The 14,914-nt window shown below is 32.9% G+C and overlaps 1 protein-coding gene across 1 annotated transcript; it reads right to left on the bottom strand.

The window, feature by feature from the left end:
• Positions 1 to 11,265: 11,265 nt before the first annotated feature.
• Positions 11,266 to 13,056, bottom strand: LOC139526035 (uncharacterized). The gene has a single exon (XM_071321206.1). The coding sequence runs from the start codon at positions 12,946 to 12,948 to the stop codon at positions 11,854 to 11,856; it is 1,095 nt and encodes a 364-aa protein (XP_071177307.1). The 5' UTR covers positions 12,949 to 13,056; the 3' UTR covers positions 11,266 to 11,853.
• Between the last annotated feature and the right edge of the window lie 1,858 nt (positions 13,057 to 14,914).

The raw sequence follows: 14,914 nt of genomic DNA, 5'->3' as shown, positions 1-14,914 counted from the left end.
CTTAAAAAAATATACTATGCGGTGTGACTCTGTGCCCATCGTTAAATGTCATACTATAACCTAAAGTTGATTTTATAAATGACATAAGGTCTTGTTTAGAAAGTTGTTTTATTGATGCTTCTAAACATGCGTTAGATATTTTGCTGTTTCGTAAACGTATATTCGTTATTTGACAGATACACCATAGCATATTGAATTTATTTCATAGAATTATTCAATTAGAAAGTAACGAAGATGACTTTTATGCAATTTTTAATTTGTTTTTGTTTTGCTAATTTTCTGCTGATTTTTGTGTTTTGTTTTATGTATAACAAAATAAGGTTAAAAATAGATTAGTTTCTCAATTCGTGATACCAGTCGAAATGTGCAATTACTTGAATATATTTTAAACATACAGACGTGCGTTTATTTTAATAAAAAACGCAAAACTGAATATTGCACCTGCTCTATCACAGCAAATTTTTACAGTGTAGTGGGATAAATTCTTAAAGTTATAGAAAAGTCTATTGACGCTACCTCAAAATGTGGACACTTATATATTTATTAGGTTTGAATATCGGTTTGAAAGCTTCAATCATATTATATTTTTAACTTTTTAAACTGGACCAAATCACAATTTCACTTGAATGTCATAGCCAATTGTTTAACGTGTATTTTTTAATAAAAAATTTCAAAACCAAATGTAGATATATCAAAATTTATGTAAGAAAATGCAATGATAAGTTTACGGATGTTTAATCTTTTCACTGAAATTTATGAAGGAACAACCAGGTTTTTGAAAAGGAAAGCGTTTGTTTATCATTGCATGTTCCTATGTTCCTAGAACCACCAATATCTCAAAAGATATATTTATTTCGTTCTGTCTAAATAAAATGCAATATCAATTGATGCAAGAGAAGCCTTTATTCTCTCTTAGTTTTGTTCGTTCATTGGGAAAAGTAAATAAGCATTGCCCTAAAAAGCTTCCGTGGCAAAACTGAGTTGCCGTTCAATAACCTAAAAACATCGTACCGTTATTAAAAATCTGATGACGCGACGTTATTGTTATCGTCCCTTACGTCAAATATTCGTGTTTTGTTTAAAACAAAATCAGCTTTGCATTTAACATAAAATTGCAGAATAATTCCTGGTTAACGTTGATACTGTTATTCATCATATACTTAGCATTAATATGATAGCTTTTGCATATGTGTAACGAACGTAAGTACACACGCCATAATTTCCCACCCAGGCTGATAACCCATATCAGCCCGGTCTGATAACCCATATCAGAGGCGTCTCGTGCAAAAACCCATAACAGTGCTTCTGGTGTAAGTTCCTTTCGGTGTTTCCTGTATCAGTTGTTTACTTTTCCATTGTGACGTCAGCTATTTTATGACGACGTCAAAATGTACGGGAACTTTTGTGAGGAAAGTTAAGTACTTGCTAACAAATGCCATTAGCAATTATGAATCATTTTATAGTACAACAAACCTGGAGTAATATAGAAAATGTTACCATACATATATATGGAGGTGATGCTGTTGTTGGCCAATTATAGTATAATTGATTCATAACTTAAATTCTGTATAAAGATTTTGACTGTTGTTGCATTTATTTATTTGCCTTACATAAAACTATTGTCGGAAGTATATGATAAAGCGATTAATATATGGCCTTTTCCACATCAGCATGGGTGTAAACTCTCGACCCATATCAGCGCCTCTACTCTGTCTCGGGCTGATATGGGGGTCTCGGGATAATACCCAGGCTGATATGGAAAAGGCCATGTATTTATCTCTATAAAACACATACCATCGCACTAAATCCTTTCAAACATTCGCAATTATGGCACGCCGTTTTTATATTTATTCAAATTTGAAGATATCTTATTTATTTAACAAGATATCTTATTAAGTATTAAGATATCTTTAATTTTTATAAGATATCTTATTTAATTTTAAAGTAAATAAGATATCTCTATTAATTGATAAGATATCTTATAAAGTATATAAGATATCTTACTTCTTTATAAAGATATCTTTTAAATACATACTTTATAATATATCTTGTTAATTAATAGAGATATCTTATAAACTAATAGAGATATCTTATTAACTTATGGAAATATCTTATATACTAAATAAGATATCTTTATAACCAATTAAATAAGATATCTACGGAAGCCTGGAGCTGCCTTGTATTATTGTTTATAACTAAACCATATATGATAATCATCGAGATAATGTTTTGTATATTGCAATACGACGCCTTATTTATCGCAATATTTCGATATATTTAACAACAAGGCACTTTATTTAGCGCAATGATTTTTTATATTTAACAGTAAGAAGACTTAATTATCGCAAGAATTTGCTTTATTTAATAAGACGACTTATTTATCGCAATAGTTCGCTATATCTAACAACAAGGCACCATATTTAAAGCAATGCATTGCTATATTTAAAAAGAAGAAGCCTTAATTATCGTTATTATTTGTTATATCTAACAACAAGACGTCTTAGTTATCGCAATGATTTGCTCTAGACACCTTATATATCGCCATACTGACAAGATGCCTTAGTTATCGCAAGATTTTGATTTTAATATATATTCCCACACTTCAGACTGTCTATCAACTCCAGCAAAATTTCCAAATTACTAAATCGGGGACAGCATCCCAACAACAGGTTGTCCGATTTGTCTGAAAATTTCAGGGCAGAAAGATCTTCAGATCACCTATTAAACAATTTAATTCCTTGTCAGATTTACTCTAAATGCTTTGGTTTCAGAGATATAAGCCAAAATATACATTTTATTCCTATGTTATATTTTCAGCCATGGCGGCTATCTTGGTTGGTTGGCCGGGTCATCGGACACATTTTAAACTAGATATCACAATGATGATTGTGACCAAGTTTGGTCAAATTTGGCCAAGCAGTTTCAGAGGAGAAGATTTTTGTAAAAGTTTACGGACGACGGACGACGGACGCGAAGTGATGAGAAAAGCTCACATGACCTTTCAGGTCAGATGAGCTAAAACTAATTCAAGATAATAACCAAAATCTGAATTTTTTTCTTAAAATTACAAATTCAGGGGCAGCAATCCAGCAATGGATTGCCTGAATGGTCTGAAAGTTGCAGGGCAGATAGATCTTGACCAAAGAACAATTTTGTTTTTGAAAGATTTGCTTGAAATGCTTTGGGTTTAGATATATGAACCAAAATCTAAATTTTACCCCTATGTTCTAATTTTAGCCATGGCGGCCATCTTGGTTGGTTGGCCGGGTCACCGGACACATTTTTTTAACAAGATACCCTAATGATGATTGTGACCTAGTTTGGTTAAATTAGTTTCAGAGGAGAAGATTTTTGTAAAAGTTTACGGACGACGGACACCGCCAAGTGATAAGAAAAGCTCTCTTGGCCCTTTGGGCCAAGTGAGCTAAAAAGGAAGAGGCGGAAGACATTTGTCTCCCCAGAACTTTTTCGAGCGAAAAGAACAAAAGAACGAAAAAAAATATCAAGAATTCAAGAATAAAATAACTGTTCCGCATGAATGCACACGGGTTTTAAGGGGATTATGAGAGGTGACCTTTGGTGACACCCGTCGCTCACACTCAAGATAAAAGTCTATTGGGATTGTAGAAGTACATGTTTGCCTATACCACCCGGCTATTCTACTGACACATTTATGCAGTATGTATATATGGTGTCTCTGACTGATAAATACAGTCTGTATATATGGTGTCTGTGGTTATAAGATGTTGTCTGTGGTTGTTAGATGTAGTCTTTACATTGTATCTGTTGTTGTTAGATGTAGTCCATATATGGCGTCTGTGGTAGTTAGCTTTAGTCTTTACATGGTGTCTGTGGTAGTTAGATACAGTCTGTATATATGGTGTATGTGGTAGTTAGATAAAGTCTTTATATGGTGTCTGTGGTAGTTAGAAGTCTGTATATATATGGGGTCTGTGGTTGTTAGATGTAGTCTTTACATGGTATCTGTTGTTGTTAGATGTAGTCTATATATGGCGTCTGTGGTAGTTAGCTTTAGTCTTTACATTGTGTCTGTGGTAGTTAGATACAGTCTGTATATATGGTGTATGTGGTAGTTAGATAAAGTCTTTATATGGTGTCTGTGGTAGTTAGAAGTCTGTATATTAATGGTGTCTGTGGTTGTTAAATGTAGTCTTTATATGGTATCTGTGGTAGGTAGATGTAGTCTTTATATGGTGTCGGTGGTAGTAAGATAAAGTATGTATATATTAGGTGTATGTGGTTGTTAGGTGTAGTCTTTATTTGGTGTCTGTGGTTATTAGATGTAGTCTATATATGGTGACTGTGGTAGTTAGATACTGTCTACGTATAACAAAATAGAAGTTATCTTTATATGGTGTCTGTTTTTGTTAGATACAGTCTGTATATGGTGTCTCTGTTTGTTAGATACAGTCTGTATTGAAAACCCGTCTAAAAGAAATAATTCACAATGCTTTTCATCATAAAAATGGTAGCATACGCTATAAATTTATCACTTTGGGATACCATAAGGCATATTTTGTTAATAAGAAACAAAAGGGTAAAACATACTACACAGAGGAACAAGTGATCAGTATGCTAGAGTTTCTTATTGACAACATATTTGTTGAATTTGGAGGTAGACTTTTTCAACAAATTGTCGGCATTCCTATGGGAACGAACTGTGCGCCTCTCCTTGCCGACCTCTTCTTATTTTCATATGAATCGGAGTTCCTTCAGACACTTGTCAAAAACAAGAAGATCAAAGAAGCCAGGTTATTTAATTTCACTTTCAGATATATTGATGATGTTCTTTCCATTAACAATCCGAACTTTTCTGATTGGATTCCATTAATATACCCACCAGAACTAGAAATTAAAGAGACCACAGACACGGCTTCCTCTGCCTCATTTTTAGACTTATACCTCGAATTTGACATACACAGTCATCTCAGTACCAGAATCTATGACAAACGAGACGATTTTAATTTTGAAATTATCAATTTCCCCCACCTTAGTAGTAATATACCAACTTCACCTGCATATGGAATATACATTTCCCAACTTATTAGGTATTCAAGAGCTTGCAGCTCCTATTCAGACTTTGTAAAACGTCACCAGTGTCTGAGCAGAAAATTGATGAACCAGGGGTATGTCAAAGAACGTCTCGTCCTTTTTCTAAAAAAGTTCATCGGAAGATACCCAGAACTTGTTGATAAATATTGCGTATCAACTTCACAAATAATACAAGATGGTCTTGAAGTATAGATTTTGCGTACTGACGTTTGTTATCATCTTAATTACGTATTATAGTATTCTTTTATATGTCTTTTTTAGATATTCATTTGAAGTGACTCTGTGGTTACGTAAAACCACATACTTTGAACGGCAAAATTATTTCATTTATTGATATTACTTTTACTTAAGGATCTTGACATACTATGAATGACTAAACTATTTTATTCAATAAGACTACTTTTTCTGTTTAGTCTGTTTTTTATGATATACATTTGACGTGAAACTGTACTTATGTATCCCGTCATACTTTGAACCACACCATTATTAGGTCTTTCCACTTTTCTGTGGAAAGACCTATTGTTTTTCTTCTGATTATTTTTTTTTTCTTCCGCCTAATTTTGTTCTTGCGATAAACATTTGTTTCGCAATATGTCGCTTAGATATTTTGTATATGATATCGAACAGTTTATGCGCTTTTGAAATTTACCCTGCCTAAACGAATACTTTTCTTTGTAGGAGTTATCTCCCCAAACACTGTTTTCCTTGTTACGGCATCTCCTTTGCAACCGTAAAAGATTATGACAAATTTATTTTACAAAATTGCTCGTTATATCCTTCGCATGATTTGTCCTATTTTGACCGAAGCGATATGACCGCTCCATATGAGAGTTATTTCCCCTTATGCATCTGATATAAGTGATATGAATTTCTATCTTATAAATCATAAGTGATAGAGACCTAGGATCTTTTGATTTGAGGTCCTTGGTCCCAAAAAATGAAAATTAGGTCAAGGTCAAAGGTCAAGGTCATATTCTAATATTTGAATTTGGCTTATTTTCACTTATATTCAAAGACTGTATAAGATATCAACAAATTATTTTTACTAAATTGTAAGTTGCGACATGTCGTAAGATGTAAATTTTGATTGCAAGCGTACGTTGAATGTAAAAGGGAGTTTTCTCCCCTCTTGTATTTAAAAATACGCGTTTGGTGATATAACTCATTAACTAAATATAATTAAGACCTATGGTCTTTTGAATTGAGGTCCTTGGTTTATGACCTTGAAATTAATCTCAAGGTCATACCTTAATTTGACGTTCTAGATTTTGACCTTTGCTTTTATTCTATATGTATACATGATAAAGATATACAACTTTTAGAAAAAGGTATCAAACCATTTAACCTTGAAAAACCAACCGGAAGTGACCTTTTGTAAACCGGAAGTAGCTATTTTTTTGTACTTTATTAATATAAAAGTATATAGAACCAGATATTTTTGGAATCAGTGTCAAGTAAATATTCAAATATAATCGGAAGTAACATTTTTCAAACCGGAAGTAACAAATTATCTCCCTTATTTAAAAAAAATGTATGGAAACAATATATTTTTGGAATCAGCTTACTAGGAGCTATCATTTGACGATTGAAATGACATTTTAAACTTAGTTTCACAACTTTTCATATCAAAATACATTGTTTTGATGGAAAGACCTTCAATTGTTCTCTGAAAATTGGTTTTTAATTTTATTTATTATTATTACTTTTACTGTTAAATCTGGTTTTTGTTATATCTACTTTACGTGAGTCTGCATTTATGTATGCCGTCATACGACAAAATAATTATTTTTATGTCTACTTGTGCGAATTTCAAACGCGCAATTTTACACCAGTAATGAAAACCTTCTATCATTTATGGGTAGACTTTACATAGATAAATTCAGCCGTATTTGACGTGAAACTGTACTTATGTGTCCCGTCATACTTTGAACCACACCATTATTTTATTTATTATTTTTACTGTAAGTCTGTTTTTTGTTATATCTACTTTACGTGAGTCTGCATTTATGTATGCCGTCATACGACAAAATTATTTTTATGTCTACCTGTGCGAATTTCAAACGCGCAATTTTACACCAGTAATGAAAACCTTCTTTCATTTATGGGTAGACTTTACATAGATAAATTCAGCCGTATAAGAAAAGCAAAATGAGAATGGTAAATTTGATGTATGCCTTTTTGTGCTACTTTGTTACATTTGTTGTTTATGTAGTGATATTAAGATGATAACACAATATTGACTGTTGTACCCCTATATTTGACATTTTTACTCTTTGAGTATGTTTGTTTTGTTCATGCATCGTTGACAATGTAATGGAATTTGATGCGACTGTCATACAAGTGAGAGGTTTAGCTAGCTATAAAACCAGGTTCAATCCACCATTTTCTACATTAGAAAATGCCTGTACCAAGTCAGGAATATGACAGTTGTTATCCATTCGTTTGATTCGTTTTGGACATTTGATTTTGCCTTTTGATTTTTGATTTTCCGTCTTGAATTTTCCTCGGAGTTCAGTATTTTTGTGTTTTTACTTTTTTCTGTATATGGTGTCTCTGTTTGTTAGATACAGTCTGTATATGGTGTCTCTGATTGTTAGATACAGTCTGTATATGGTGTCTTCGGTTAATATATTAAGTCTGTATATGGTGTCTTTGATTATTAGATTAAGTCTGTATATTCTGTCTGTGGTTGTTAGATGCAGTCTACATATGGTGTCTCTGGTTGTTAAATGTAGTATGTATATGATGTCTGTGGTTATTAGATTAAGTCTGTATATTCTGTCTATGGTTGTTAGATGCAGTCTACATATGGTGTCTCTGGTTGTTAAATGTAGTATGTATATGATGTCTGTGGTTATTAGATAGTCTGTATATGGTGGCTGTGGTGTTAGATACGGGCTGTATGTGGTTGTTAGGCACAGTCTGTATTTGGTTTCTTGGGTTGCAAGATGCATTCCGTATATGATGTAGGTGGTTGTTAGATAATGTTTACGTATAACAAAAAAAAGTAGAACATGTGGTGTGATTGCAAATGATACAAACTCTCAACGGGGCCCAAAACAATGAAGTGTTACAACTTCAAAATCGTATAAGGGGAAAAGAGGGAGGTACATGTAATAGTAAATGTATGTTTTCAATTATTTAGTGACAAGGATTGAGTTTTAAAGGTATGCAAATGAAAATTATTGCTTTTCGTGTGTTTATTATTTACAATCAATTCTATACGATATGGCAGCGAACACAATCATGATCATGATGTGATGTGATTTAAACCTGCTTTGAAAATTAAGCAACACTGATCTTTATTTTTAACTTGATACTCCGAAAGGTTGTCGTGCAGAAGGACACAGGTTACCATACCAAGTCCCATTAACTAGTACGATTGGGCTGACCAGTATTTTTCCTATTGAACAATTACTTGCTAGGAATCGAATGTTTATCCGTAGTACGAACATATGATATGACAATTGCATGTCTTTTGCTGGACTTCTGATGTACGTAGTTTTACATTTATGTCAAGGTAGCACTGCACAGTTAGAAAAATATTAATTAAAATTGAACCACAAAATGTTTCATCATTTTCTATTCCTGGCTTTCTAATACATTAACCTAACTGTTTGTGTTATACATTTTCAAATGTATGTAATCAGTAACTTCCATAGATTTGATTTTCAAAAGTTAAAAGGGTGAAATTTGATTCCTTTTTTGTGTATCCATGGGAACATTTTGCATTTATTTACATAACATATTGCAAAAAGAAGGGTGAAAATGTCACATATTCCCCCAAAATTTGAATCAAACTAGAAATTCAATGCCTTTGAGTGATACCTTTTCAGAAACTGATCACATTAATTTATTTAATGATCAAATAAAAAATGTGTGTCTTTCGCCCCGTTTTTGTCGCAAAATTAATCTTTAAGTTCGTGCGACAAAAAGTTGTAAAAAAATATTACAATAATTGACAAACCAATGCCTGGTCTGGATATGCAAAGACAGACTATCATACAGAAAACAGGCAATATTTCATACATTACATACTCTTGATATTCATATGAACTCACTATGAAGGCTATTTTAATCATCTTAATCATCAGCTATCCAAAAAAAGAATTTTATTGAACACTAGCTTTTATATTTGAAAAAGTGACCAAAATGCGAAACTACACACCGAACTGTGGAGTGCTACCTAAATCATAGTTGTGGTGTAAATAGGAAAAACTAATGTACATGAATGTCGTTTATTTCCAGTACTTATTATATCACTGTATTGATCATGAGTTCTTTCTGTGAGTGTATTAGTAAAGTGCGTTGCTTTAAGCTTAGTCCATTATTATGCAAATGTATTTTTTGTGAAACAAAAATTTGACAAACTCAGTGGTAGATCCAGAAATTTTCATTAATGGGGGCCAATTGAATGCCTAAGTGGGGGCCCGCTCCGGTCATGATTCATTCATTTCCTGTATAAGCAAATAAAATTTCTCCCAAAAATAGTTCATGCATGTAGGTTCTCAGATACTATCAGATACCATCTCGTAAATTTAAACCAAGTCATTCTGAAAAGCACTTAATGTGTTACTCTCTTTTTTTTGTTTTCACTGGCATTTAATTTCAGTTATTTTATAAGAATCATTTGGTAATGCATGCAATTAGCGTCTCCTACGTGACAATCTTTAACAATATAACTTACTATTAGAAACAAAAACACACTAATAAATTTTAGTATTTGGTACAGGTAAAAATGAGAAAGGAAATGGGGAATGTGTCAAAGCGTTAACAACCCGACCATAGAGCAAACAACAGCCGAAGGCCACCAATTGGTCTTCAATGTAGCGAGAAACTCCCACACCCGTAGGCGTCCTTCAGCTGGCCCCTTAAAAAATATGTAAACTAGTACAGTGATAATGGACGTCATACTAAACTCCGAATTATAAACAAGAAACTAAAATTAAAAATCATACAAGACTAACAAAGGCCAGAGGTAGAGTGTCGCTTTGCTACAGTTGAACACAGAACAGTTAAATGCTGAATAAAGGAGAGAACTCTTTTTCTCAGAAAACACAGGCAAACATTCAAACAATCTATTCACTCAGAACTGTGTCCACACCTGTTTCTCTAGTAAAACTTGACATGTTTTCTTTAATAAGTCTATAGATGGCTGCTTGCAGACGGAATGTGCAGGTTGAAAAAAACATAAATAGTTAAAACGGCTTAAACCGACAAATCTATGTAACAATAAAGCAACATTAGGTAATATGACTCTAGGCATTTCATTTGCCAGGTTATTTCTATACCAACTTTTATCTACTGTGTAACTACAATAACATGCCCTATATACCTTGGAATCGAAAGTGGATAATGACAAAATCTAATGATTTGTTAGACTACATACAACTAAAGTATGTTTTATTGTGCAGTAATATAAAAGAATTGACACGAATATTCACCATTCCAATGTTAAGAAAACATTTGAATAATTGGTCTTGCACTGATCTACCAACAGACATAAAACAACATAGATTCAAAGACGTTGACTTAACGAGAGATAAATGGTACTTTAGAAGAATGAAAACCCACTCAAATCAGAAATGAACATTATATCTTAAATTGATGCTATAAAGATTTCTTAATTTTTGTTACGTTCGAAAGATGTGTTTTTCAATACTTTAGTAACCAATCGGCATTGTAATGAGAAACGAACGTGTTTCTCTTCTTCTGGACTTGTTCATTTACCTGTTTACATTAGCTTCTAAAGACGAATAAAAAGCAGCTATACAGATATTTGCATCTCACTGAATAAGTCAAAGTTTGCTGACTATGTCATGTATGTTACGTTGAACGCATTGATTCCATCGATCATGAAATAAATGGATAAAACATATATACAATTAAGTCTGTCTTATATCATAACTTACATCTTTAATTGACAATGAGGGTCGGTTAAAAACAAATCTGTTGATTTTTACTGGTTTTGTATATTTAAATATGTTCAGCAATGTTGAATGACGTGTATTGTATCAAATCATACAAATACCCCGAAAAATACCAAGGGTTTAGACTCAAAGAAAACAAGTAAGATTTCCCAAGTATTTTTGTTGAATACTAGTAGGTGCAACTTTGGTACTCGGTGCAATTTGGGTACTGTGACTTTATATACCTTCCAAATATCGTGGTATGTGAAACCATGCCCCCTTTTAAACTCAGTGACGTGAGCGACAGACATGCTATATCATACATTTTGTTTCTCTTTAGTTTAGCTACACTCTGTCCAGTTCATTAAGAATGAAACGGATTGGTTGAGTTGACACCAAATAAGATTTGATTGTACTTAATATTTTGTTAATGTATGACACGTTAAACTCGATGGTCATTTTTATGGAAAAGTGTTTGGTTTTTGTAACAGATATGAAAAATGACTGAATGATACTCAGCTACATCATGAAGGAATAGACCAATATGGCATATTTAAATGTGTCGAACTGTTATCAATTTAATGATGACTCGGGCATAGGAAAGACTTGTTAAAAGAAACAGTAGGCATTTATTCTTTACTATTTATATAATACTAAAATACAACAGAACTTTTTCATTCAATATTTACATGAATTCTGACCAAAAAAAAGCATAATCAACGAAAAACAAGAAAATTAGTATGTACACATTATGCACTTCAATGTTGTTCTTTGCATCAACAGATCAAATAGCTTATGCGCGTATTCATTCGACAACATGGTGACATAACAGATAATTATCATGAATAATAAATGTTAAATCTGTAAATGTTTATCGATTTAACAAATGTTGTGATACTACGCCTGATAATAAGTTGAACAATTCTTTGGCCTGTGTTGGAGTTTCAATGACATCGAATTCTTCGATATCTAAAAACGTGAGAGTATTTACTAATTGTCTAAATTCTTCTTTAGTGCCTCTAGGTAGAACAGCATCCGTGTAGATATCAGTTAAGTAATCCAATACAACTATGTCGCACGGCAATTCATAAGAGCAGTCATATTTATCGTAAATAAAAGGTTGGTAGTACATAACGTCAGGTATACCATGTGGACATTCAACATTTCTTTGAGATCTTATTCTGTGTGAATTCCATGATTGTAGAAACATGTCTAAATGTCTCTGAATAAGTGGTAGGAAACAAAACCGTATGCATTCAAGATGCACAGGGTCGGCATTGTTAAGTATACCTTCATCTACCATATCTTTAAACAAATTCCTCCAAAATGTTGTGAAATTTCGCATCAGAAAACTCCATAGCATTTCGATCTTTTGGTTGGCCGTTGATCTTCCTATTGAAACACTTCTATGTCCAGCCATGCTATCAGCATGAAATGATCTCAAAGCTATTTGAATACGTTCAACTATAACATTTTCAGTTCCTGCATCCATGCGTACTACCCTTGGAACCCTCTTGCTTGTCTTCAAATACTCAAGAAAATGTCCTGCAACTATACGGGGATTTTTATTTGAACTTGTAGCCTTCAGCCAAAGTATCTTTCTTGAAAAACCGTCGATTGCACCATGGACAGATATTCCAAACGGCTTTAACTTATCATATCCATCGACGTGGATGCAAAAGCTCGGTCCGTTACTTGTGTATCGTCTTCTTGTAAGCCTATGTCTTTGTCTCCTTAAAACGCCGTCTCCGTCAATAGCTTTCAAAACTAGCCTAACCGTGTGTTGTGAAGCTCTTACGCCTAGGCAGCGAAGTACATTCCATAAAGATCGATAACCTATATTGGTATATCCTGCATTGCTTAACTGTAAAATTTTTGTAACAATATCAGCAATAGCACTTTCAACTCCTCTTTTTTGCAATCTCAAACGTTTTTTAATTCTATAAAATGATCTTTCGCTCAGCATTATATGATGTATGTTTAGTAAAAACCCGAGTACTTCTTTTGTTGTAAATGAAAAACTTGTATAGTATACAACTAGTTCATCTAATGATGCATCTATGTCTGGATATGGAATAGCACTCGCCTTGCAGAACAGGAGAAGAGCAAGTACCATCTGAAACATAAAAGTGTACAACTTAGAACTTTAGACTGTTATGATATAGCATTTGTTCCTCTGAAATGGTCTTATCCGATGTATAGTAAACTTGGGGAAGATGTTCATATAGCCTTAAAGATTGGATCAAAATGAATGTATGCAAATATATTAATCAGTAGATAACTGTATTGTATTTTAAGCTGCGACGGCAGCAATTGGTGATTGGATGATTGCAAATTAACTTTACTCATGTTACTGGCAACGCGCTGACAGAGCCAGTAAACGGGTATTTGCGATCTTCAAATCACCAATTGATGCCGTGGAGCTTAAAATAAATATTGTTATCTTCATTCTTATGAAACTGAGAGAAAACAACCTCAAATCATAAATTTAAAATCTGCCATACATCGTCTGCGCTTGTGTGTACATTATCATAACATCAATTGTCAATTGATGCAATGAAAATTAATGACGTTATCCTATCAAATGGAACTAAAATACTGAACTCCGAGGAAAATTCAAGACGGAAAGTCCCTTATCAAATGGCAAAATCAAATGACAAAACACATCAAACGGATGGACAACGACTGTCATATTCCTAACTTGGTACAGGCATTTTCAAATGAAGAAAATGTAGGATTGAACCTGGTTTTATAGCGCTAAACCTTTCACTTGTATGACAGTCGTATCAAATTCCATTATATATAAAACGATGTATGAACAAAACAGACATAAAAGGTCAAATAGTCACAATATGGGTATAGCAGTCATACTTGTGTCACAATCTGAAAACAAACAAATATTTAGCAAAAAGGCACCAATCAAATTTAAAACCCGCAAAGGGTTGCTAGCGAACTAGTACGAGCTTTCTAAAAACTGCTTTTTTCTTCAATGCCAATGTTATAGGTCTTATTTTGAGTTTAATGTTGGAGTATGTAAATGGATGTTGAAATATGCAAATGACTTAAGGTTAATTTTGTTCTACCAAACAGATCATATTGAAATTCTATCACGGTGTTAATGTTGAATAAAGAAAGGTTTGTGTGGAAAATTTTGATTGTACTTTCAACCGTTTCTAAATCACAGTTACCTTGTTGACAAGACTAACATCCACCCCTTTTTATTTTTGCTTATTTCTAACTTCCTCTGTGGTATGTTTTTTGACATGAAAGTAATAATTAAAAATATTTTAAATAAAACCACGGAAAGTCATGATCAATACAAATCTATTTCAAATAATTTATGCTCTTAGTAGTTCAAATGTAAAGAAACTGTATTTTTGCTCATTTTGATATGCATGCAAGGTATAAAAACTAAAGTTGATTATTTTCCTTTCTTCTTTTCACATGTTTCAGGCTGAATCGGAACCAAACAATTTATTTAATCTATTTCCCTTAGGATCAGAAAGCACTACTCAAAATGATTATTTGATGACACAAGTAAAATTGTATATGATTTGATATGGTTAACCGTTTATGCCTGTTATAAACAGGTCGGGAACTCCAGATTTTCAGATTTTGCATAGTAAAAATGTAGTAACTTCCAAAAACAGAAGGCTGGTATGGCCTTAAAATACTGACCAATCGACTCAATGAACTACGGCTACTTCGAGTTTACTATGACCCGGAAACACGTGGAATTAGTAGGAAAACTGTTAACTATTATAGTTTATGGGACTCTCATAATAGATGGTGTTGTTCTGTGAATATGTCTAATGTAAAATACATAACATAATATTCAATTTGCATGTTCAGATTAAAATAAGTATTGTTTACTGGCTTCACGATTCTATTTTCCTTTTCGCCTTGTAAAAGTAGTTGAACTGTTTTTTATA

Source organism: Mytilus edulis, chromosome 6, assembly GCF_963676685.1.
Source record: "Mytilus edulis chromosome 6, xbMytEdul2.2, whole genome shotgun sequence".
In the NCBI taxonomy this organism is placed as follows: Eukaryota; Metazoa; Mollusca; class Bivalvia; order Mytilida; family Mytilidae; genus Mytilus; species Mytilus edulis.
This window is presented reverse-complemented; position numbering and strand designations above follow the sequence as displayed.